This window comes from Ornithodoros turicata, chromosome 10 (genome assembly GCF_037126465.1).
Source record: "Ornithodoros turicata isolate Travis chromosome 10, ASM3712646v1, whole genome shotgun sequence".
Taxonomy (NCBI): Eukaryota; Metazoa; Arthropoda; class Arachnida; order Ixodida; family Argasidae; genus Ornithodoros; species Ornithodoros turicata.
Genome location: NC_088210.1, coordinates 29274726 through 29299290, shown reverse-complemented (window position 1 = coordinate 29299290; position 24565 = coordinate 29274726). Strand labels below are relative to the sequence as shown.

At 43.5% G+C, this 24565-nt stretch overlaps 2 protein-coding genes and 1 non-coding gene across 6 annotated transcripts in view; all 3 read right to left on the bottom strand.

The window, feature by feature from the left end:
• LOC135369806 (SPRY domain-containing SOCS box protein 1-like) overlaps positions 1-6247 on the bottom strand; it is a 92919-nt gene extending 86672 nt beyond the window's left edge. Inside the window, exons 1-17 of one of the 3 annotated variants that reach the window (XM_064603343.1) lie at positions 5794-6247; positions 4884-5043; positions 3355-4808; positions 3202-3241; positions 3081-3133; positions 2809-2915; positions 2604-2733; positions 2268-2313; positions 2027-2194; positions 1637-1729; positions 1468-1518; positions 1350-1403; positions 1228-1291; positions 1036-1171; positions 625-679; positions 206-309; positions 61-144 (exon numbers count right to left, since the gene is read on the bottom strand). In XM_064603343.1, the coding sequence (XP_064459413.1) occupies positions 61-144; positions 206-309; positions 625-679; positions 1036-1171; positions 1228-1291; positions 1350-1403; positions 1468-1518; positions 1637-1729; positions 2027-2194; positions 2268-2313; positions 2604-2733; positions 2809-2915; positions 3081-3133; positions 3202-3241; positions 3355-3371 (1202 nt within the window). In that variant the 5' untranslated portion in view covers positions 3372-4808; positions 4884-5043; positions 5794-6247. Of the gene's footprint in view, positions 1-60; positions 145-205; positions 310-624; positions 680-1035; positions 1172-1227; positions 1292-1349; positions 1404-1467; positions 1519-1636; positions 1730-2026; positions 2195-2267; positions 2314-2603; positions 2734-2808; positions 2916-3080; positions 3134-3201; positions 4809-4883; positions 5044-5793 lie in introns of all 3 variants that reach the window. The other 2 variants (XM_064603341.1, XM_064603342.1) reach the window with 2 other exon arrangements.
• On the bottom strand, positions 3581-3653 carry Trnak-cuu (transfer RNA lysine (anticodon CUU)). Its single transcript has one exon. It is a non-coding gene; the product is annotated as a tRNA-Lys (tRNA).
• A 2648-nt stretch (positions 6248-8895) lies between the features above and the next one.
• LOC135369801 (homer protein homolog 2-like) overlaps positions 8896-24565 on the bottom strand; it is a 130196-nt gene continuing 114526 nt past the window's right edge. For both annotated transcript variants that reach the window (XM_064603333.1, XM_064603332.1), the window contains exons 4-8: positions 18098-18393; positions 14935-15091; positions 14060-14179; positions 13551-13625; positions 8896-12939 (exon numbers count right to left, since the gene is read on the bottom strand). In XM_064603333.1, coding sequence (XP_064459403.1) covers positions 12754-12939; positions 13551-13625; positions 14060-14179; positions 14935-15091; positions 18098-18393 — 834 coding nt within the window. In that variant the 3' untranslated portion in view covers positions 8896-12753. The remainder of the gene's footprint in view (positions 12940-13550; positions 13626-14059; positions 14180-14934; positions 15092-18097; positions 18394-24565) is intronic.

The window sequence follows — 24565 nt, the reverse complement described above, 5'->3', positions numbered from 1 at the left end:
ACTTTCTGAAACCCATTCGTGCCATGCACTCTTACTACTCGTGAGAGTTTTGTAACTTACTCTTTCTCTTCCATCGTAAGTGGCAACAAGGAACAGGTAATGCTGTCTGCTACATTCATGCCGGCACCCGTCGCTTGAAGTAGGCTGAAATTGATAAACAGTGATTGTCTCGCTGCAATTCATTTCTTGGGTTGCATCAAATCACCTCTCGTTCAGTCGAAGGAAGCCATTTTTGATGTAGCTCTGGACGCAAGGGGAACCTTGAAAGGTGTTCATGAGGGATTGTGCACCTGGAACCTTCACCCAATCCTACAAAGAAACAATGCTCTGACTCTGTTTACTATAAAGTGATCGGCTGCTGGCAATTGTAGCTGGAAGCAGCTGCATGTCTTTGCCCTTGCAAAACTCTGCTGACCAGTTTATATGCAGCAGAACCTCCACATGAACCGGCATATAGTGGAGATACGGACGCAGTGAAATAAACCTGCGGTCCCGTGCTTTGAAATCCCACTGTACTGATGCAGTGAAGTTTTTTTTTATTTACTCATTGTAATAAGCGCACATCACGTGAAAATGGCACACATTATGTGAATATGAAATTTATAGACAGTGGCAGTAGCATACCTCATTTGATATACCAGCTGCAGTACGCATGCCCAGCATAAGCATTTCTCCGAGCCTGCAAAAGAACAAATCTCCATTGATGTTGACGTACAGGGCGTTTATTTTTATCCTTTACAGAATTTTTTAATAAAAAGCTACGAGTGCAGCATAGATGTCGTTTTTGCATCCCCTAATCAAAAGAGTTAATTAACAAATTTTAGCTAATTAGTCATCTTGTAGCTGCATACACTTTCTTCGAGAGGATGTCCACCTGGCTGTATAAAACTCCATTGCAAAAACGACGTCTGTGCTGCACTTGTAGCTTTTTTTTATAAAAATTCTGTAAAGGTTAAAAATAAACACCCTGTATATACAACATGCATTCGTCGCTCTAGCATAACAGTTCCACACTGCAGTGGTGCCTACTCCCACCTGTCAGACGACGTCTGTCGTCTCACGAGCCTTGTCCCATGACCCCTGGCCTTGACTTCCTGCATCCAAGGAACAGGCTCAAGCGTCTGGATGCGGGCCTCTCGATGTCCAGGGAAGTCTAGCCGACTGTGGGCTCCTGATAGTATAAGATATCTGTCCTTCTTGCATCATCATTATTAATAGTTCACATACCTGGCCCAACCCCAATGTACTGCAGACCTTTCCAGTATCTCTGGTTATGCGCACACTCATGGCCCTGAAAGAGCAGGTGTAGCAAGACACAACAACAGCAGGTAGCCTCGAGCCAAGCCTACCACTTTTGCAAAATTTGAAGCTTCGTAGCGGTGAAGGCCAGCCTTTTCTAGTGCCTGAAAGAACATTTCACTGACTACCCAATGACACAGGCAGGGTCCTTATGATTTCAAAACGTACCTCTACGGCTGCTATGTACATCTCTGATCTTGTTTCCTGGGATGGAAGGCACTGAAAAGACATGTTCGAGAAATATGATGTACATATTTCGATGGTTCTTACACAAAATGCATTCATTTTCTATATATTTTTTTTTAAATATGCAGAAAACTCTCCATATCAGCCTCACCAGTTTTCCGCTTGAAGCATCCTTAAACAGCTGAGTACCACGTTCAACTGAGAGTTCGTAAAGTGACACATGCGATAATCCGAGCTGTAAAACCTGAAATAAAAATGTTTCTCGTAACAGCTGAACACAGATTAGAGGTCACAGCTAGCCTCTGTCCTATTAGTGTGACAGAAATTGACTAGTACCGTATTTACTTCCATAATTTGCGCACGTAAAAACGCGGGTGCGCAAATTACGCGATTTTTTTTGTTTTACTGTCATTTCCAGTGCTAAACTAGGGGTGTGCAAATTATGCGATGGCGCAAACCATGAGAGTAAATACGGTATGTGCCATCATTTTGGCTGGCCAACTCAAGAAGGAACCATGTTGGCCATGCAGTGCAAACTCACATTATGTAGTTCCTCAACCCACTGGTGCAGTGTCTGTCCAGGTCTGCCATAAATCACATCAACAGATGTCCTACCAGGAAAGAGTTCCTCCGCCGCTTCCACAAAGCTGATGGCCTCACGGGCTGTGTGGGTACGGCCAAGAAGTTTGCGGTCGAAATCTGAAAGGCTCTGTAGCGCAAAAAGCTCGAGGCAACCAGCAGCAAACACAATAAAATCACGTTTTTGTCATAATATCTCTCACCTGAAGTCCTACGGATATTCTGCTGATACCACTGGACTTGAAGTCCCTGGGAAAATGAATGTTTACATGGGAGGTATGCGGAGTGTAGTTCACACTCATAAAAAGTAACGCAGCAGCAAGATAACATGGTCACACGTGAGTTAGAGAAGGTAAAGGACATAGCTTACATAATTCTGGAGCTCGTGTCTAAAAAGTCACGTTAGAGATCTCTAAACACGCTTTGGATTCTCCATAGCGTTTCGGTGAATGCAAGAGCTCAACAGCACATTTAATCTTACTGCATAAGTATTATTGTTTTAGCAGACTTTGCAGCCCCTTTTCTAGTATTGACAGTACCTTAGCTGTTGCTCAGTTCCAAACTTGGGGTTGCATTCCAGAGAGACCTCGGGGTATGCGTCTGGCATCAAAGGCAGTATGTGCTTCAAGAGAGATTCTACATTGCAGGGCTTCATCAAGTTTGGTGTTCCTGTAAAAGAAAGGAGGAGGGGACTCAAACTATGTTTTCCCATCATGATGATAAAAAAATTGCCAGGTCACTTACCACCTCCGAAAAATACAGTCGTTATCTGTGACACCCCAGTTTCACTCAGTACAGAGTTCAGCTCCTCAACTAGGCAACTGGTCATCACCTCGTGGTCAACATTGTTGCTAAATGAACCATGGTTAAGAGAAGATGGCTTCAGACATTTATGAAAAGACAGCACAAAAGACAACACATATGAACGCAACAACGATTCAACAGTGGCTACAAATCTAAAGTAAACACAAACAAGGGGTGAGCATCAAAAGGGAATGAAGTTAGCTCGTGTGTACCTAACGTATTTATTGAAGTTGCAGTAGGTACACCTCTTCTCACAGTATGGCCACTGAAAAGTAATCGTGGGGTTACTACAAAGTGTTCTCAACACAACAGCTACCGCGCGGTGTCACTTACGTGAATGTAAACTGAACTCTGGGCGCTAGACGAGGTGGACCTGCGTGTCACAAATTGATCGGTAACAGTTCTCAATGCCTTCGGAAGCAATCTGGCATTGACAGTCCGCATCGCACTTTATTTCCGATTTTACCGCGCATTTACAGAACTTACGCGACTTCTGCAAACATTTCACCGCTGCTGCTGTTGCCAGACTTGCTTCCGTAACCATACGAAAAGAACCGGGAACTTTGTTACAACTTCGTTGCAGCTGCGGATAAAACGGGAAAAACGTTTGGGTTTTGAATATGTGCGAGTATGTCATTCTTGTGTGTTGTGAAAGGAGAAATGTGTAGCAGGAACTCATAAAAAACATAAGAAAAAAATAATAAAATGTGAACGCCCAACGTGGGGCTCGAACCCACGACCCCGAGATTAAGAGTCTCGTGCTCTACCGACTGAGCTAGCCGGGCGGATGGGGAAGCGTGGGCTTTTGAAGTATGAAAGTGCATGGAGGCTGCGGCCATAGGAGGCTATGCTGGGGCTCGAAGGCACAGTTCTTGATGATTTTTGTGGTTTTTATATGTTCGGATATCATACGGATGTCTAATCCTTTTATTCTGCAAGCTATATCATTAGAACAATTTAAATCTGCTCACCATGTATCTGCGCCCGCAAGGAACACTCAAATAGCTTAGCAGACGATATAGGTAGCCTTGAGTTTGAGGAAACACACTCATTGCCCGCATCTGCTTTTCGCCTCCGGGGAGACTAGAATTTGCGCACCCCCGCCTTTTGTTCCGATTTTCTTTGTCCTGCCGTCCTACGGCTTCTTACGGCGTTCTCACTAATGGTATGCCCAGGATTATGTGGTGTCAGTGGTTTATCCAGAGTCCAAAGTACGGTGGAGACCTGGATATATCACTGGCGTGAACGATGCCTCATTCTCGCCCCGTTGGTTCAAGGCCCTTACTTTTCTACTGCAGCAAGGGCCACCACTGCACAAAATATTTCACAACAGCATTCCTCTTGGCATTCCCTGGAGTTTGGCATCGACTGAGATTCTCTACAATTCTGATGAGCTTAACTATAAATAAATACATTATACTCAGGATGGTGGCCAGAAAAATACTTCGGGGGAGGGGGTCTATGGAGGCTTTACATGGGGAGGGGGACTTCCACCTTGTTCCCTCCCCCAGTTGCACTATCAAATTTACGATTTTGGTGGGGTTCAACCCCCCCAATCCCCACCCACCCTCTGGTTATCCTGCTTGTGTTTTCTGCCTGTGTTCCTACTACCTCCTCAAGCTCAATGAAATGATACCATCCACGTTATACTTGTAAAACCGTGTACTGAGCGTCTCTTCCATGGCTGTTGGAACTGAAATAGGAATGAAATGGCGCTTCCCAGTCTGTATTGCTGTTGACGTCTCATGCCATTTTGAAGGGATGGTTCTTCACTCTGTCGAGGTGTCCAGCTAGGTTGGCAAACCTGCATGGTCCGTAGGAGTTTCAGCGACGACGTTTTCTGCGACGGCGCTTTGTCTTCTTTATCGGATTGCAAATGATCGGGTCTGTCTGTGTCTTCACCGACACACGGCGTGTGATGTTGAAGCCCACCTGGGAAGCTGTTGCACAGGGTAGTTAATACAACGAAAACTCACGAGAGCTACGACAGAGAATGTCAGGTGCTCCTTACTAACATTTACATGCAGTCACTATGAGTGACGCATCAGTCTCTGTTGACACAGAAGTAGTAGATGCGGTGTAAGCGGTGGCAGAGCAGTAAGGATGGTCGTCTAGTGCATGCCAAGAAGCAGTGACCATATACCGTTCCCCCGTATCATTACAAAGGCCGGACCCCTGCGTGTAAAAAAATAGCAACATTCGCAACTTTCTCGAAACTACACAAAGTCGTATCCTGTGGTGTTGTTGTTGCATGTGTGTAAGATATGTAGTTGTAACGCAAAAGAATTTCCTGTCCCTCCCTTTTTCTATCTATTCCACTTTTTTTTAGGAATAGTACTGATTCACAGCATAAGCGGATTCACAATTTTTGTAGCAGTGACTAAATTATTGTTCTGACAATGCGAGCCACAGGATTTTTTTTTTGTCGCTTGGACAACAAAATTGTAGAAGGGCTCATTCTGCTCAGATTAACCGACGGAAAATCGAGTTGCTACCGTTGAGCTCGGGTTCTGTTACGTCCTTGTGCCCAAGTTCTGGCTTCGACGTGCTGGATCATCTTCATCGCCATGGGTGATGGAGATCCCATCATATATGCTAATTTATCTGCTATGCACTAATCAGTTGCCATTAATTCAAAGGCATTTATGACATTATGCGAACTTTAAAAAGAAGAAAGACAAAAAGGAAAGAAAGAGTGACAGGGGAAGAAATCAATTAGTGTTTTTCTGGTTTTTCGTTGGAGTGAGGTCCGAATGTTGATCAGATTCGCCACTGCAGAGGTTCTGAAAACGTATTGATGAGGATGGGACAGTCAGCACTGGAGTAGGGTGTCTCCCCTCGCGATGAAACATGAAACTCCTCCATCATCATCATCATCAAATAAAGTTGTTGCGGTTGTCGAAAAGTGCTTGGTTAAGAACTTACGCTGCTCCAGTTCAGATTTAACTGAGGGACAGCGTCGTCTCTCAGCCGTGTCCGTGCAAATTTGATCCCCATTGCTCTTGCAGCATTGAACATAAACGAGTTTGTACTGAAATGTGCGTTGCAAACGGCTACACCTTCCAGGTTATCGGGCACGTCTCCATCTGGCCACAACGCTTCAATCCACAGCTGCCTCTGTGGATATCTCCTTGGTAGCGCGTGGACACTAATCATGCGTCTCTTGCAATCTGGCACGACACAACGGCGCGGCATGTCTGCATTAACTTTAAAACGTCACACACCGTTGACACAACCTGCGCAACAGGACTGTCATGTCCGCCACACCACATCCGCCACAAACCAACAACATTCGCGCCACTGATTCGTGCATTTGAGGGAGATATGAAGTCATTTCCTGGCGCTGGGCGGCGCCATCAGCGCAGTCTTCTGTATCGGCTTCAAGAACGGCTTATATCGGCTCAGGTCTTGGCGTGTGGGGTTCGATGTCTAGTGCAAATTTTCGGCAGCTTGCACAGGCGTACAGCACAAGTGATACCGAGGTATACCATGTCTCAGTCACAGAAGTATATAAAATGCAGATAAGAATGGCACAAACAGACATGGATGGGGCTGTCCCACCTCATCCAGAATTATGTTTCTGATGTCAACTTTACAGGTTAACAGGTGCAACAGCTGTTTGTGATGAAGCATCGTACACCTTGATAAACTCCATGAGAGATCTCATAAATTGCTTACCTTGTCTGACAAATAACAAACTTTCTTCCAGCAGCTTGTTCACAGGTCCTCGGAAGAGTGATCATATGGTGACAGACGAGATGGAATGGAACAAAAGTAATGGAAGGAAAAAGTCTCGTTGGTTTGAGAAAAGTACTGTCACTTTAGACCTTCAATATTTCTTCTAGAGCTAGAAATATGTTCCTCTAACAATGCATCTTCAGTATCTCTTGACTGAAAATTACAATATTAAATCGAATAATATCGACGCTATCAAGCAGCAATTAACCCATATCTCTATGGATTTCTCTCTAAAACATGTGTAATTCACACAAGAACTAAAGCTGACCTCAAATAACTGCGACAGAGGAAGACAAGCACATTGTCATGACGTTTAAAGCCCGTTCCCTTAACACCACAATTTACTGCAGTAAATAACAGCCAAATCTGGCAAACCTTTTAATACAATCAGTTAGTATACTACTTAGAGCACATGTACAGAAACTTAATGTAAAAATGGTATTTCATATCACCTACGCATCAATTGAAAACTTGCACTCTTAATCAATTTAGCTCCCAAATTAGGTTTCACAATGAAACAGTATTAATTTTTAGTCGAGCCAGGTATGAATCAAGAGTGAGACATAGCCTGCATAACAGAAACAAATATTTCTTCATCAGATTGTTCTGCATATACTTAGAATCATACATTTTGCCTGATATACTCTTCTCCGCTACAACCAGGAAAAGAAAGAAGAGAAACTACCTCGCTCAAATTTCAATTCAGGAATAATCCTGTATCAGTGAGAGCACAGTACACTTTGTGGCGTTTAACTCCTGAAAGACTTTTGTCTTTTCTCTTTGTTTACGTAGCTGCTTTGTTGCCAGCATTTTTAAGCAAGCAGGACGAATCTTGCTGGTGAGACCTCTCACATCTGTTACATTTCTGACAGTCCATGGTACTTACATATTTCCCGGAATACTCTACGATCGTTTCATATTACATCATGTCTGACCCGTTTCAAAAGCAGTTAACAGATAAAATACTTCTAGCTCGCCTTGATCAGTGATAGGAGCCATACTGGTGCGGTTGTACTGATGAAAACTGTAGTTGTACATAACACGGAGTAGGTACTTTACCACTTTAACTCCCGTTTGTGTTCAATACCCCAAGTCCAGACGTGTGGAGGCAATATGGAGGCAGTAGCGTTAAATGCAAAAGCGCTCTCAAATCAGAACGATTCTTCCCGTCTCCTTGGGTAATAAACAAGACAGTTGTACTGCACAGCAGTTTCCAAGGAAACATAATTAGGGTTCCGGGTTTTCGGATTTATCAGAAAAAAATCCGAAAAATGTGCTCCGGTAAAATTTTAAGCAATTCGGATTAATCCGAAAAACTCCGCTTGGTAGATGTTCCCCTGATAACTGGGTTATTGTTATTGGCCTCCATTTGTGTCCTGCATTTCTTCTGACCTCGGATACCACCGCAACATAATAACGGTTTCCGTGACCTACCGTTTTCTTCGGCGATCATCTCGACCACTCGAGGATTTACTGCCCAGTTTTCCTCCAGTCTGTTTCGCGATTTATTTGTCCAACACGTGACCTAAGCACTAAAATAAGCAACGAACACAGGTCATACGGAGTTGTCTATTTGAAAGGGCAACTACAGGTTTTCCCGGCAATTTTAATCCAAGTGCCAGCTAAATTAATCCACGTGCCATGCAAACTTTATGGGGCATGGATTAATTTAGCTGGCACTTGGATTAAAGTCGTCGGGAAAACCTGTAGTTGCAGTGCTGACGACAAGATGGGACGCAAGCAAAAGCGGCCCTGCGTCAAGGAGTACCCTGACTTCGAGGAGTTCACATCATCCCACCCCCGATCGCGATGCAGAGGTTGTCGTATGTAAATACTGTCGCATAACAGTGAGCACAGCACATGGAAAGGGTGCATTTGGAATTGCGGAAAACGCTGTATTGTTAAGCTCGTGTCTCTTTAATGTTTAAGCAATAAATGTGAGAACTGCGTTTTCGCTGCACAACTGTGCGTGTGCTGTCAAGTTTTCTCAGAATTTCGGATATTAACTGAGCTGTAAACCAAACACTCCGAAAAACATCCTCCGGGTAACGCCCAGAAATAAGCTCAGAAAACCCGGAACCCCAAACATAACTTACAAAGCCTCTTTTTATGGTGCGCTACACATATTACCCGCAGAGTAAGACATCTCTAGCTCAAAAAGTTCAACTTCAGTATGATTCAGTTCAACTTCAGCTGCCACAGTCTGTTATCCTTTTTTTTCCCCAATGTCAAATAAGTTTGTTCCATTCGACGAACATGATTCCGGCTTGTACGACTGAACCTAAGTGCTGAAAAAGAGCTGTATTTTTATTATGTACTCAAATGATGGATGTAAACTGAACTTGTAAAAAAGCCATCAATGAATGCAATGCAAAAGGGACAGGCTTTGAGCAGAGCTATATAAAATAATATATGAGACAGCTGCATGTTCTTCACATGCAAAAAAAACAAGTTGCCATAATGAGATACTCTCTGTATATATTACACATAAAAAATCAGTTGAAAATAATGTCAACACAATCCTTCCTTGATATAGAAAATCACAATGTTTTCTAAGCGAGCAGGAAAAAAAGCAGTCCCACTCCTTACCCAGTAACACTGGATAACAAATGTTTGCACATGTCATGGTTCCGAGATAAATGTAGCCACTTGTTAAAAATTTTGAAGTGCTGAGCATGAACGTGACAAGAGAAATGTACTAACACTAATGCTCTACTGACACACATTATATGGTATTACTACTCCTGGATTTACGCTGGAGGGGTTACTTGTGGAACAAGGGAATATAGTGAGAAAAGAGTGATCACCCTACGATCTTTTACACTCTATGCCTCCCTTACGTTAACAATCCCCAAACGTTAACAATCAGTAAAACCAGACGTCACAGCTCAACTGCACTGCATGCAAAAAACATGTCACGACTCGTTGAACAGGTACGGTACAATGGAATGATGGGATTACGCACTACTACAATGTAATGCTTATATGTATTTAACAGACGTAAATACTTTGTATGACCTTCATTATGGAGCATATGGGGCATCTTTAATGCAAGAACCAATTAGACACTTTCATGGTCACGTCCATGTTCAGCACATTAGGATCATGAAGAATTCGATGTTACTAGAACCACCACTTGGGGGGGTTGACACCAGAATAACATAAAATGCAATGTGCACGAACCCAGTTCAAAGTATACTACCACTAATAAAGGCTTTGACAGAAATGCAAACAGCACTCCTAGAGTAGCACTGCGAGGGTCGGCGACAAGCAAAGAATACTTCCAGTATGTATGCTTTCTTAGCAAAAGCAATGGAATTCCAACTGGCAATATGCACGTAGGGTTGATGTTGTAAAAATAAACTTTGCTGCAGCAACATAATACACACAGAATAATTGGACGACCTGCTCCTTCCAGATTTTGTGAGCAACGGTGAAATGAAGGCCCCGGGGGTCACAAATCGCGGCGAAAAATTAAACGTTAACCGGAAATGTTCTGCGACGCATTTACAAGATTTTGAAACATGCCCAGTACTCGTGCGATGAATCTTGGATTTTAATGGTGTGCATCATGGAAGATTCTGCAAGATACCACCAAGACTAATATCGCAAGCAACACAACATCTTGGGACAATATCGGTCCAATATTGGACCAGTATTGCCAATATCGGTCCAATATTGGGCCAAGATGTTGTGCTGCTTGGGATTGTTCTAAAAAGTGTTCGGGATGAGAGTTAGCACTTTTGTCTCCCCAAATTTTTTCACGTCATTAATTTTTTTTTTCGTGTAACAAGACTAGGCTGATACTAGAGCAAAATGACTCTACAGGGAACACAGCACACTTTTCCTGATATTCCCCTTTGCTTCGCTGACACACTAATATTTCATCGTAGGAAATCTTGATTCCCTTCGGTAAAACCACACATGAAATACATATGTATTAACATGTTTTTAAACGTGTCTTTTAAACACTTCACTAAGAGCTTTGGCGATGAAACTCCCCATTCATCATATTAAAAATAAAGTTGTTGTTGTTGTTCACTGAGTTTGCTCAACCTTCTTTTCGTCGTTTCCGTGTGTATGCCGCCGCTGAGTTAGTTTTTACTGGCGCATGAGCGACGACGACTATAATGTGCCGAGGAATATTCCGTGCGTATGCATCAGCTCCGCAAATTCTCCATCAATTAAGCTGCCTAAGTGGCTTCATAACTTCAGTACAGCAAGGTTTTACTATACAGAAACGCCTGTCAAACTACTTCATCTCTCAACTTCTTAAAAATACCAGCTCAGACGGTACCTAATATAATGCAATCTAGTATACTACAACTTTTACCACGCTCAAATTCCCTGAAGAAAGTGAATAAAGACTCTTTTCAGCCATAAAAACTGCATCATTAAAATTACAAACAGTAGCTTTTCTCAGTGACGGTAATTTCATCACTATGTACCATCCTGCAATCCACTCCATTCGGAACATTGTCCTAAAGCAACAAGCAATATGGGGTTTCTAAATACAAGACATATGCACATGGTTACGCACAGGACAAAACAATCTCAGATCGAGTTCATGTTCACTTGTGAGCGACCTCCTATTCAGCAACAATATATAAATTGGGGGGGAACCCTGGTAACACCCTATGTGTTGGAACCTGGGAGTTTGTACATATTCTTCCATGGTCAAAAGACGAGTTCTACACTATGTAGGAAGTTTACTAAAATGATAATGAAGGTCTGAAGTGAAGTGTGGTTTGTGACATGACCAATGTTTTAGACTTCTCATTTCTAAAGAAATGGTCGCACTTAAAGAACAACAATTACTCGCTTGCATTATATCCAGTACTACATCATAAAGATGCATGTCAAAATTTAAATGACAACATGAAGTTTCCTAAAGCTTGTCATGAGCACCGATACGATGGCAGGTTGACTGACATTGCTTTTCTGCAGCACATGATATGTGTATGTGTTAGATGTGATCAGTAGAATTCCTACCTGCATCATATGTAGGGCCTGACTTTTTAGGGTGATACCCGATTACGCCCGATATTTACCCCGGATTCAAATAAACAAAAAACGGGGCTTAACCCGATATTTTCCCGCAGAGTGCTGGAGAACCCCATTCCAACAGAGTTGTTGAAGCAAAATATAACCCGATATTAACCCTCCCGATGTTGCTGCAAAATAGTACCCAAAAAAGTCAGGTCCTAAATATGATACACTCGAAAATTTCACAGCTTTAATGGGGTGCCTAGGGTAACTTCTTGCAAGAATGCTGATTGAAACAAAATATTTCCTCGGTCTGCGTCATCAAGGCCTTCAGTAAACAAAGAAACACTTGTGGTCACAATAAAAGAGAACATGCAGAATGTATGCTTCATGTACGTTCCAAAGATCCGTCAATATCTCCTCACCCCACTGCACTTCAGCTGACACTTAATTAAAAACAGATGCCCTTATTTGTCCCTATTCACATACTCACAAGTGGGCAAACTCTATAAATGCAAAGTTGTGGTTACTTCCAAACGTGTTACTTAGAGAGCTCTAGCCTTATGTTCCACCTTGTCCAGAAACATTGCTCCGCTAATATACACTACTAAAAAAACGAATATACATTAGGCTGCACATGGAAAGAAGAAGGGGGACCAGGACTGGCCACCAGCAGCTAAATGCACAACATAAAAATGTTGACACTTCTACAAGCTACAAAAGAGCAACTCATCGTTGAGATTACTAAATACTTCCACAACTTTTCCCAACTGTCTTCCAACGTCCTGCACAATTTTTTTGTAAAGTCCCACGTGCATGACTTGGAAGGGAGCACAGTCAGTTTCGACAGATGATCTTTGGCCGTGGAATAAAACAACACTAGGACGAAGTCAACATTGGCGTTCCAACACCTCGTGAAATCCGCGTGAGTGTGAAATTCGCGTCTGTCACTTGTTGCACGCACGGACACAATACGTGCGCGGGTTGAGGATAAAACCGAAGATGGGGAGGGGGGGTGGGGGGGGCAACTTAAAAGAGTATAAAAGAAAGAGAGAGAGAAAATGTCTTAAGAGAATAAATAAAAACAAAAAAAGGTCAGTGAATGTTGGTACTTTTGGCAGTTTGGCAGCATGAGCCGGGAAAGCCAGAGAAAGACGCTCATCAAGAGTTGATCATGGAGGCAATTTCGTGCTGAACATCGCGGAGCTCCTGGAGCTTGAGCGCGAGACGTTGATTGAGCTGTTCTAAGGCGCCGTGCTTCGCCTTGGCGGAGCAGCGACTAGACTCGAGCTGCTCTTGTAAGCGGGACACAGTGCCTTTCAGCCCGTCATTCTCTGTCAGCAGCATCTGCAAAACAACAACGAATGTAAGAAATTGACACAAAACATTGCGTCTGATAGAGTGCGGGAGAAGATGAGGATCTGACGATGCCCCCCCCCATCAACCAGCACCCTTGCAAATAACTTGCCTAGTTCTGGTTATTGACATCACATGAACATTTCATGACCTAACCTTATATTATTCAGCATGATTATTCACCGTATATTATTCAGCTATATTGTTCTCGCATTATTCAGTACCTAGGGCTGCGTATATAGAACCAGCTACCGTTAAAGATAGGAAACGCCCAGTTGTTTTCAAAATCTTGATGGGACATGATTCTGTCGAAGAATCCTATATAATTATGTGGTAAATCCTTATTATGCCGATTACACCCTATTGTTATGTACCTGTTCTTTCTGGTACTTCCTTGACATATCGGTTTGTGAAATGCTGCAGTTGCCAATACTAATGATGAACATCTTTAGTGGGCTCGTTACTAGCTACGGCTATGGGACCACACAGTTTCTATGATTTTGTACCGTGATAAATCATGATGAAATAAATATTAATAATAATAATAATTATTATTATGAAGCATACAGCAATAGATGATGAGAGGCAATAAGGATGCACACCTTTAACCTGTCTTCTACTTTGTGACCTCCTGCCTGAGTGTGATCCTCGAACTTCCGTTTCAAAGCATCGATTTCCTTGGGCAACAAACAAGAAAATATTGACATCAGGCAAACATCAACATCAATCATGTGCTCATAACAAATTTTTGGTAGCAGTGACAGAGCCAGTCAATGTGTATGCCAGTATTTAACTCCACCTGGTGGAAGCATTTTATAACGTTTAAAACTGTTACGAAGATCATTCTTGTCAAGGATACTATCAATGATTACTATTGTACCATCCATCTGTTTGCAAGTTCTCTGATATATTGCATTGTATGTGCTGTAACTGAATGTGTACTTTCACAAAGAGACATCTAACAGAAAAGGAAAGACATGCTCCACATGTTGTTTCTTAGCAATAGAGGCAGTTGACATACGCCATTGACTATTGTACCATCATGCAGCAATTTATCTTTTCATGAACTAATACATAAATTTACACACAATTAGAAAGAAAACCTTTTCACCTTGTCTTTCTGCTTGACTTCATGGTCTAACATGTCAGACTTGTTTCGCAAACTGCCAAGTTCCTTCCTTAGTTCTGCAATTGCATCTGGATTTCCATGGCTTGCTTCTAGTTCTAAGACCTGGGGAATAAAGATGAAAGCAGTGTAGCATGGGATTAACACATATTTGAAAGATGTCGCGAAGTGGTAGGGGACTGAAGGTTGGAGGCCTTCAAACAGTGAGAGATGATAGGAGATACAGTGAAGACATGCTGACACACTGATTCACTGGATCTGCTACTAGGAGATATTAGATATCTTCCCTAGTCAGTAGGGTGGGGAGTGTTCCTTTGATATGACAAAGCGGCCCCCAATCACTTTCTTGTGTTCCATGTTGCTCAGTTGTACTGCTTCCATTTGGGTACATGTTCCTCTCTATACATGATATGTATCTGTGTCTTGCGAACATGCCTGTTAAGTGAAAGTAAGTAGTCAATTCTAAATAGTGTATTACTGTATTAGTGTGCTAGTGTTAGATGTTGAATAAATTTTCTCAAACACAGTATATAAGCAGTCATGCCGTGCCAATTCTTTTGTTCCTTGAATGAAAGCGCCGCCGTTACATCACTATGAGAGATATCTGCCAACATTCCTGTACCTCGTATTGGCATACATTAATGACACATGTTACACTGCATTTCTATACTGCATTGTATTGTTACATTGTTTTTCTATACATATCAGGTACTATATCATATATATAGACCACTTTACTGTTTACAAACAAGAGGCGCCATCTGCGCATGTACGAGATTGCTGTAGGCAAAACACATCAGTGTGGATGAGACAGTGCATGTCCCCTGTGCTCCAATGGTGGTTAGTAATACGGTCCTTGCCTTGCTTTTCATCTTTGTGTTTTCTTCTTTGAGTGCCTGCAGCTGCCTCTTCCATTCCTCCACATTGGAGGTGCTTTCTTGGAGCGCGCACGTCAAACGGGCATTGTTGTTCTTCAGGGTCTGCAGTTCTACCTCCCATTTCTTTGCATTTGCAGAACTGCAATAAGCACAGTAAGAGGGTCAATCAAAGCAGCAACGCCAAATGATACAGACAAAAACTAATGATAGAGTTGCCTGCATGGCTACCTAAATCTCCAAGAAGTTTAATACCCCATGGGATCGTTGAAGGTACAGCTCGGGACATAATTGTCTGGGAACAGACAGCTTGCTGCAGGCCTGGAGTCTCCAGGCGTTGGAAGATTGTTTGTGTCGACTAATAAACATGTACTGTGTAGCATGCCATATGTGTCTATTAGGCGGAAAAAACATTCTCGCGACACCTCTAAATTTCAGACAGGATAAACCGCAAGCTGTCAGTTCCAGACAAGTATGTCGCAAGCTGTACTGCCATAAATAAATAAACGCGTCTGAAATAATCATGGAGGCATGTAACGTAACAAAATGTAATGTATTAAGGAAGTAGTGTACCAGTAGTGCATAAAAACGAAAGTACATAACGAAAAAATGAAATGAAAACATAATGAAAAAAATACTGGTGACGACATTCGTATTGTTTCGTTTGCATGATGCATTCCATATTTTTTAAAATGTTAGTTGGGACTCCCTGTATTTTGCATGTATTTGGCATTCTCCTAGGATTAAACACCCGTTTACATGTACGGGCAATCTAATTGTTCTGTATGAATAACTGCCGTGAGGAATTGTGTCACTTGTTTGATTTGGTTGTGTATGCTACCCGTAGCATTTTTCTAAGCAATTGTAGTTGGATTACTCCCCCATTACATTGCAGACTTCAGCTGATTATAGTCTATAATTAAGGCACCTGGTTTTCTGCTGCGGAAAATTCAAAATTCTGCGGCACCGACTTGTAAATTTCGCGATTTTCCGCGTCAAGGAGTCAACGGCTGCTTGGAAGGGGAAACCCTTTATTTTCAACCCTTTATTTTCAACCCTTTATTGTGGAAACAAAAAATATTTTATAAAATTAGATTCAAAGCACTGTTGTGGCTCAGCATTACATACATCATACCTTGCGTTCTCCTCTGATGCGGTCAGTCGCCCGCAATAATTTTACACCTGCTGAAAGATCTTTCATCATCTACAGAGTTTATAGGAACTTTATAGGAAGGAGTTTACAATACATGCTCTGGGGAAGTTACATCTTTAGAACACCCTTTTGTTCCTGGGCTGTAGGCATTATTTAAGACTGAACTTTTTAAGGGCAGCCTCCCAGACATCAAATCAAAATCCTCCCGTGCCACCGTTAAACTGCACACGGGAGGGACATCGCCCCTTCCTCAGGTGAAGTATGCACAATAAAGTTGGGTCAACGTTATCTTAAGCTAAACTACAGTCTGCCTGCATTGGCCCTGCAGCATGGGTAATTTCGTAAAGCAGGCTTCACCTCATGCAGGGAAGCGTCAGGTGAAGCCCGCTTTCGGGAGGAGCCGTTCATATTCGGCGAATAGCGGAATATTCGGAAACCCGAATACTGGGTATTCGGTTCGCGAATCGAATACTTCGAGTGATTGATATTCGATTCGAATTCGAGAACTCGAGTATCCGCACGCCCCTAAAAATAAGGGATTCCGTGAAATTCCGTGCCAAACGAAGGATTCCGTGATGAATTCCGCATTCCGTGAAATTTCGCGGAATCGCAGAATCTTATCTATAATACACGGTGTTTTTTTAACCTACACAGAATTTTTACAAAAAAAAAAAAAAAAAGAAGCTATGGCAGCAGCATAGATGTCGTTTTTGCAGTTGAGTTCTACGGCCTGTCGGACGTCCCCTAGGAGCGAGTATGTAAAATACGAGATGCTTAATTACCTGAAATTCGTTAATTAACTCTTTAATTAGAAAATTTTGGAAAAAAGCGCGATAACAGAACGTCAAACAATCCTCGTTGAAATGCACTCCATCTAACTGCGCCTGAGGAGCGCGTCACCCTCACCAAGGGAGCCTTATCTAGGCACGAAAATGCCAGCTGAGTGGCACCTACTCCAATCATCTCGATCACTCAACCTTTCTTTCTTTTCATTCTATTAAACATATCCCCCCCCCTCGATCACTCCAAATCATGTAGCCCTCTGACGTGAAATGAGGGCTGTACTCCCTGCGTTCATAGTCGCCGCGGCTCTCGTTTCATCTCATTTCCATAAAATATTCGTGGGTGGAACAACAACAACAACATTATTAGGAAATGATGTATGGGGAGTTTCATCGCCGGGGGCGATGCTCTACCCCATTGCTCGTGGTAATGCGGGGAATGAAATAGTGAGCCCCTTCATAATAAGGATCCAAGTCCTATATGGCATCCAGAAAGGTGAAGAGAGCTTTGAGGGCAGAGCGTTGGTGGGCTGGATGTGGCCAGGGACCAAGCAATTTTGTGAGAGAGAGAGGGGCGGGAGTTCGTGGGTGGATATTTTAACGCATGTGCGTGTTTCAGGTTTTTTTTTTTTTTTTTTGTAATGTGAAATGGCTCGCTCGCAACTAGGATAGCCTCTCAATCTGCTATCTCGCTTTTGTCCCGAATCCCCTAATTAAAAAGTTAATCAAGTAATTTTAGGTAATTAGTCATCTTGTAGTTGCCCACATTCTTCGAGAGGATGTCCGCCTGGCCATAGAACTCATGATGACGAATAGCAGCAAGGAGACAAGGACAGGGTAGAAGTAGACAGGAGGACTGCAGACTCTCAACTGAAGTTTGATCAAGGAACACAGCATCTTAAACGCTAACACTGACTATCACCTACACCTGATAGGTCACTGACTATCACCTACACATGTATAGAGAGGACAAGGCTTATGCTGCTGGCTGGGAGATAACACTCAGAGATAACACTCGGAGATAGCACTTCTTGCTGCTATTCGTCATCCTGAACCCATACAAACTAGCCAGGATTGTTCCTATTGTCCACAGAACTCAACTGCAAAAACAGCATCTATGCTGCTCACATACCTTTTTTATAAACATTCTGTAAAGGCTGAAAAAAACACAGAAAAAAACACCCTGTAAAAAAAAAAAACTACAGAAGGGTACCTCTGTGCCAGGGCAAGTTTGAGCCTATCGTTTTCATAGCGCAACTGTGCCTCGACTGTGGACTGCGGGAGGGAGGCCTTGTCCTTGGGCTGGTGCTTGGGGCTGTTTGGCTGCAACCCCGAGAGGCTCTGGCTCCTCTGATGCGCCACCAGAGACTTGTCGTCCCCCGCCGCGTCCTCCAAGGGCCCTCCCACCACCACGCTGCCGTTCGCTTTCTGCTGTCCCCCTGCTGCTGCCGCGGATGCCGCCGCAGCGGCCCGGGTCGCCTCCTTCACCTCCTGGAACTTCTCGATGAACTGAAAGAAATACAGAAGGGTCCATTAAACTCCGCTGCAGTTGGATCTCATTCATTCATTGCCTAATTCAGCGCTCCTGTGAAAGTTAATAGTGGTGGTGGTGGTGGTGCCTCACAGAGGTGGGCAACGTCACCATTACCACTCTGGAGGAATGTGCATCCTGGGCCGACTTCTAAAGGAACTGTGCCGACGTATGTCTGACAGCGCCTGAAGCAAACCCAGGAAAAACGCCAGACAGCACCAGGACTCGAACACTGGTACCTCCCAGTCTCGACATGACATGGCCAACTAATAATAGCACGTCTAGGGGCTACAGAGTGACAAATAGCACAAAAGAAGCAGTGAAATGTCACTTTATAAGTTTTTGCTCGTTTTTGGCTGCAGCGTGTTGTACAACAAATAACGTGAGCTCTTGCGAAGGGACGACGAACGGAGCTTCACTGTAGCGCGGGCAAGAGAGAGGCCTCGGATATGCACATCCTCTAGAAACCCTACACTTCTGCAAAGAGCCTGTAAATGAATGAGGGAAGCGGACGTCACCTCGTGACGTTCCCAATCCCGATGGCAGAGCCAATCGGGTGGCTCGTGACGTAGCCGGCGCGGCCGAAGCAGTAGCAGACGTATTTTCGATGGCCAATGGGTGCTGACGGCTGCTCGCAAAGCCTGCTGACGTCACGCGGGAAGCCGTTGCCACAGCACTGCTTTGCCCTGTAACTTGGCACAAGCTTGGCAGAATACAGACTGGGCAATGCTTGGCAAGTCATTGGCCAGGATACAGATCCGTATCAAGAAACAAGCTTGTTTACCGATGATGTACCAACCAAAGCCAGGTATTACCAAGCTTTGTCCAACCTTTGTTTGTTGCTTGGGTATTGTGCATGGCGGTTACTGATACACTGCTCGACGTATAAGAGAGGGTTCGAAGTCACGTTAAATGTCACCTCCTTGTCCGTTTAAAATGACACAGAAAACCGACTGCCGTATTGCGCCTCAGTACAGGTTCTCCTTAAAGTCCGGCGATGACTGAATGCACCCGTGATTAGTGCAATGCGATTCCCCATCGTTGCATTAATCTAAACTGTTCTGCTCTGAAAGCATTTTCTTCTCCCATCACGTACAACATCGTCAGAAACGTCTCACAGTTTTAGCTAAGAACGGTTAAGAAACTGCTAAGCACCGAGGCGGCGTAAGTGCTTTCACGCAAACTAATTAAGTTAAAGCTAGTCGCAAATAACTCTTCACAAAAGAGGCTTACTGGTTGGTTGCATAACGAAGTTTAAACTTGATTCCCGAGAGACTCGTGTAAAAGTGATTACAGTGCTTCATCGTGTCCACGCAGCCGGAAAGGTAATCAAAAACGGGTATTCCAATTACTTATCGCAGAACCAATTTTCTCCGCAGGCTACTTCTTCCGTCATGCGGAAGATTACGTCGACGCTAAGGAGCTTGCACGAAAACACCCACTTTCATCCAGACCGCAGCATCAAATAAAAGGAATAAAGTGAGAGAAAAAAAAATCAAACGTCGTTCTGGTCGTCCGTGTTCGAAGATGTGTCGGGTTAGAAGAAAATAATCGAAACAACGGCTCGATAAGCGTCCTTCATATAAGATAGCAATAAAGGCAGAAGGAAGGTAACCAACAAGAGACCTGCGAAGGTCCGTTGCCCTGACAACGGCTTGTAGCCCTAATTGAGCAAGACCGAGGTATAGCGGAAGCAAGTTCTCATAACTCCACCGGCTTTGTGGACCTCTGCTATGTTTGCCGACGTGGGCTTTTTGTGGTTTGAGGAACGATGGCTGCTGCCCGGGGACAGAAACCCCGTTTTTTTTTTTTTTTTTTCGGCAGCTATACCGGCTTTTCGTGCAGAGCGGTCGCAGCCATGGCCATTTGTTTTTCCGTCTGCATGCTGGAAACGGTTCAGTAGCGTCCCGGAACACGTTAATTAATTTCTCAGCTGAACTATGTTTCACGTCCCCAGGTTAGAACCCCAGTCGTATACAGCACGCTTGCATGCCTGATCGCACTTCGGATTAACGCGGCGAGCTGAAGTGTAGGCTCAATGCACACATTTCAAAGCTCCTGTAAAGCGTGCTTTGTCCGCATAGTTCCGGTGTAGTCAGGTGAAGCCAAAGCTCCTCGGTGTTCTGCAAAACAGAAGAGTTTGGAAGCTACTCTTGACAAATTTCACGAGCCCCCTGTTTTGTTGGTCATGGGGTTTTTGTGACGTTGGCCAAGTCGGGCTGGCTTGCTACACTTACTTTCTTTACTTTCGATACAATACGCCACCAACCAACCAACTTTTACTATACTGTGAAACAGCCAGAAAATCAGAGCTCCATGAGGTATCGATCTATCGACAGATGAGGATCAGATGGAGAAACGCAGAAGCTCTCGTCTGTGCCGTCTCCCTTGATCTTCATTCACAAGTACGTCTCATATAAGTTTTTCTCTCTCTCTTTTTTTTTTTTTTTTTTTTTACGTGTTTCACCCCGGGGCTGGCGATCATTATGACATTCGCCGTAGCGCAGCAAAATTGGAAAGAGCTTTGAGATTTGATCCTCGTGTTTATGTCAGCACGGTGTCGTTAAACCTACATTTCGATCTGAGAGCCGAAACCTCCGAAGTGCAAAATGCTACTGGACGTTTCTTCCCATCTGTCACAGCGCGATGAAGAAGCACAAGACAATTTGATTTTTTTTTCTTTTTCTCTCTCTTATTTATTTATTTATTTATTGTAGGGTGCGATTGTACGGCTGCGTGGACTTTTTTATGCGTCTCCTGAAATTGAGTAAGAGGCGCAACCAACTAAACTCCCTTCTTCTCAGTGATTGTGGAAGCAAACGACAGAAAGGCCGATGGGCTTCCAGCAGCCGTAGCTATGGAGATAAGCCACCACCAGCCGCATACGCAGTCAGTGGTAGCCACAGAAAGCCGCTGCGGTTGGCTGAAGCAGACGGCATGGCCACGTGTGAAAGACAATCGGTGGCGTACATGGCGTACACACAAACGCAGAACCGAGTTTCAGTAACCTTTCACGCACACGTCCCTGCTAAAAGAACCTTAAACTATTACAAGATATCAGTCATGCCTTCCGAATCGAACACAAGCAACAAATCGATTTTTATTCGGAATGTCAAGATCGCTCACAGCCCATGTTACGTGTGAGGAGTACCTACTTTCGAATTAATTTTGACGAAGTAATCGTAAACACTAATTAGAGGAGAAGCACAAAGCCGTGGTTTCCAAAATCAAGGAAGGTCACGAACGTCCAGTCGTAATGAGATCCAGGAAACGTAATCCCCCGCTAATTGAAGTGCAGCTCTACCGCTTAAATAATTAAAAAGGTAACGATGGAAACTTCATTATTTACACGAACAGCGCCCACTTTCTTAAATATCGCAATTGAAAAGAATTATCTGTCCAATTTTACTTGCTATATTCAATAGTATAGTCGATGTTCTAGCACGCACACACACACGCACACTGGACTACGCGGCGTTTTCTGATTGAGCGCGTTTTGATTAGTCGTTCGAGTGCTTTTTCGCTCAGGGGACAGAAACACAGTAATAAATCAGCAAGGAAGAAATAATTTAGTCGAACATTCGTAAATTGTAGGCCGTGCAAATGAGACAATTTTTCGTTTAATATTTCCGGTTCCGTTGGAAATAAAGTAACGAGCGCTTGCAAGTAAGGCACTTCAAAAAGGGGTTTCCAAGCAGGTCGCAATGAACAACAAAAACATTCTGCACTCAGTGTATTCATTTTGGAACATTAGGCAGTGTTGCGATTTTGAGAGTTAATTAAAAAAGTAAATAAAACAGAACGCAACTGTTTGATGCCACTGATAATTTCTGCCTTTCTGTTTAAATATAACCGACTTTCGGTTATTAACCCGACATTGTTGGAACAGCCCATAAACAGTGCTCGAGACAACACAATACTGTATTTGCATAAACGCGTACGTGAGCACTAAAATGCGACCGCGACACAGCGTCCGTTCGATCAGGGTAAACTTCGGATACCAGCGACACTCTATACGTTTTATCGCGGATTAGTACGAAACTTCGAAACCACGCTTCGTCCTACTAAATAAACCCGCGCAATGTAAAGTTATTATCACTCTAAGAATTTTACTCCTTTTGGAGATTTGGAAATGCATTGCTACAAAAAATAGTCCCTTTCGGGAGTAAATGAATGCCATAGAGTGGAGACTGCATTTCACGCTCTGTTCTAAGAGTCGCAGGTACATAATTCGTGTGCCTGTAAATACTTTGAATGAAACCGTCAGCCGTGATATATCGAGTGATATAAAATCTTGCCACATACATGGGACACAATTTGCGAAGAGAGAAGCGCTAACTGTTTCTTACTCTGCGTGGGTGGAAAATTGCTGAGTTGGCTGAGTTCCACAGCCCTATGCCCTCAAACTGACCAAGAGCACATGTTTACGTATCGACTGTCGCATTCGTAAGACCATTTACGAAGTTCAGTGACTATTTTGCATAGTCCTGGGGGAGTAAATTTCGGGGTTAGGGGAGATTTCACTCTTTTTCATTTTTTTTTTCCTTAGAGTGCAGACGTTGTGAAATTTAATAAAAAAAATGCAATTGAACTCGCGTTAGCAGCATCGTCCCTTCTACGTAGAGAAAAATGTTTGCATCTTGCCTTGACGGCACTTACTGGCAAATTTCAGCCGCTCGAAACTATGCGCGTACGGAATAGTCCATGAGGAACGAGCCGCCGGAAACCCCGGAGATTCTATCCCGCATCAATATGCATGTTAAAGTAGGCGCCCTCTCGTTCGTTCAGCCAGTTGGCAGCGTTCAACCGGTGTAGATAAGACGTGCTAGGTCATTTACATATACTAGTCCCATTTGCATTGCACTCCGAGAGTGGTCGTCAAATTCCTCTTGCGCTAATCTATTCACCATACTTTCACTCCCCCACACACACACTTTTGCAATGGCCAAACGTCTCCCCCGGGACCTTCTCCAATGAGATGCCAATTGATCATCGCTTCGCCAGCGACAAACTGCGCATCCCGGACGCCATTTGGAGTAGATCGTTAGCACCCGAGTTGACGCACGCAACGCAAACTAGTGCCGCACTCACAATCCGCTTTCATCGAACAACAGACAAACATGCCGTCAAATCGAACCATTTGTTCCGCTTCGATCTCGGCCTCTATTTTGTAACCGTGTATTTCCTCTTCACTGTCAGCGTTTTCTTTTCTCTTTTTCTTTTTGCGAGATTCGGAGGGGTTAAATAAGATTTGACAGTTTCCAGAGAGAGGGGACAGTTTCTTCACAAAGTCTCCTTTGAAGCCTCGTGCAGCTGCGAGTACCAAGTCTGTCTGTATTCGAGGAAGAAATAAGGCTTCAAAACGATCGGATGTCTGCTGCGAGAGTCGACGGGGGAAAAAAAAAAAGAAAAAAAAAGTCCGTACTGGAAGTTGTGTGTATAATATTGTGAAAGGCGAGCTGACGGTGATCTTGAAGTTTTTTGGGGGGGAAGTTTTGTCGGGGAAAATCGAAACCTGTAACAGCGACACTCGAGAAGGTTCTTCAAAACGAAGATAAATGGAAATCCTCGAGATGATATTGATTATATCCTGGAAGTCAGTCCCGTTATGAAGTGAAAAAAAAAAAAAAAAGAAAAGGATGCATTGCTCGCGAGAAACCCGCTGTGAAAACGCATATTTAGTTTGAAATCCTCTCAATCCAATTTCAATTCAATTCAATTTTATTATTAGTTGTGCAACCCAAGACAGTTCAGAAAAGACAAACAAATAGCTTTAAATCAAAGCACCTGCAGCACTTAATCAATTTTTCACTTTGTGCTCGTTGTTCCGTTGTAACTGTCAAATGAAACATTGTTGTTGTTGTTGTATATTGTTCCCCTTCTTTGTCAAATCAAAAACAAAAGCCCCTTTCCCCTCTTTCTTTGTTTTTCCTTTGCAATAAACCTATATCCCCCCCCCCCCCCCCCAAAGACAAAGGCATCACGACAGACGGCACATCCGAATCTTGGAAGAATCCCACGCCACGTAACCATCACGCGCCAGCTTTTGCAGAACACTTACGGACGATAATCCTTGACATACGTAGCTCCATCTTTAAATCTTTCGCAACCCTGACAGCGTCTGGCTGTTCGATTCTGCCATTTTTAATA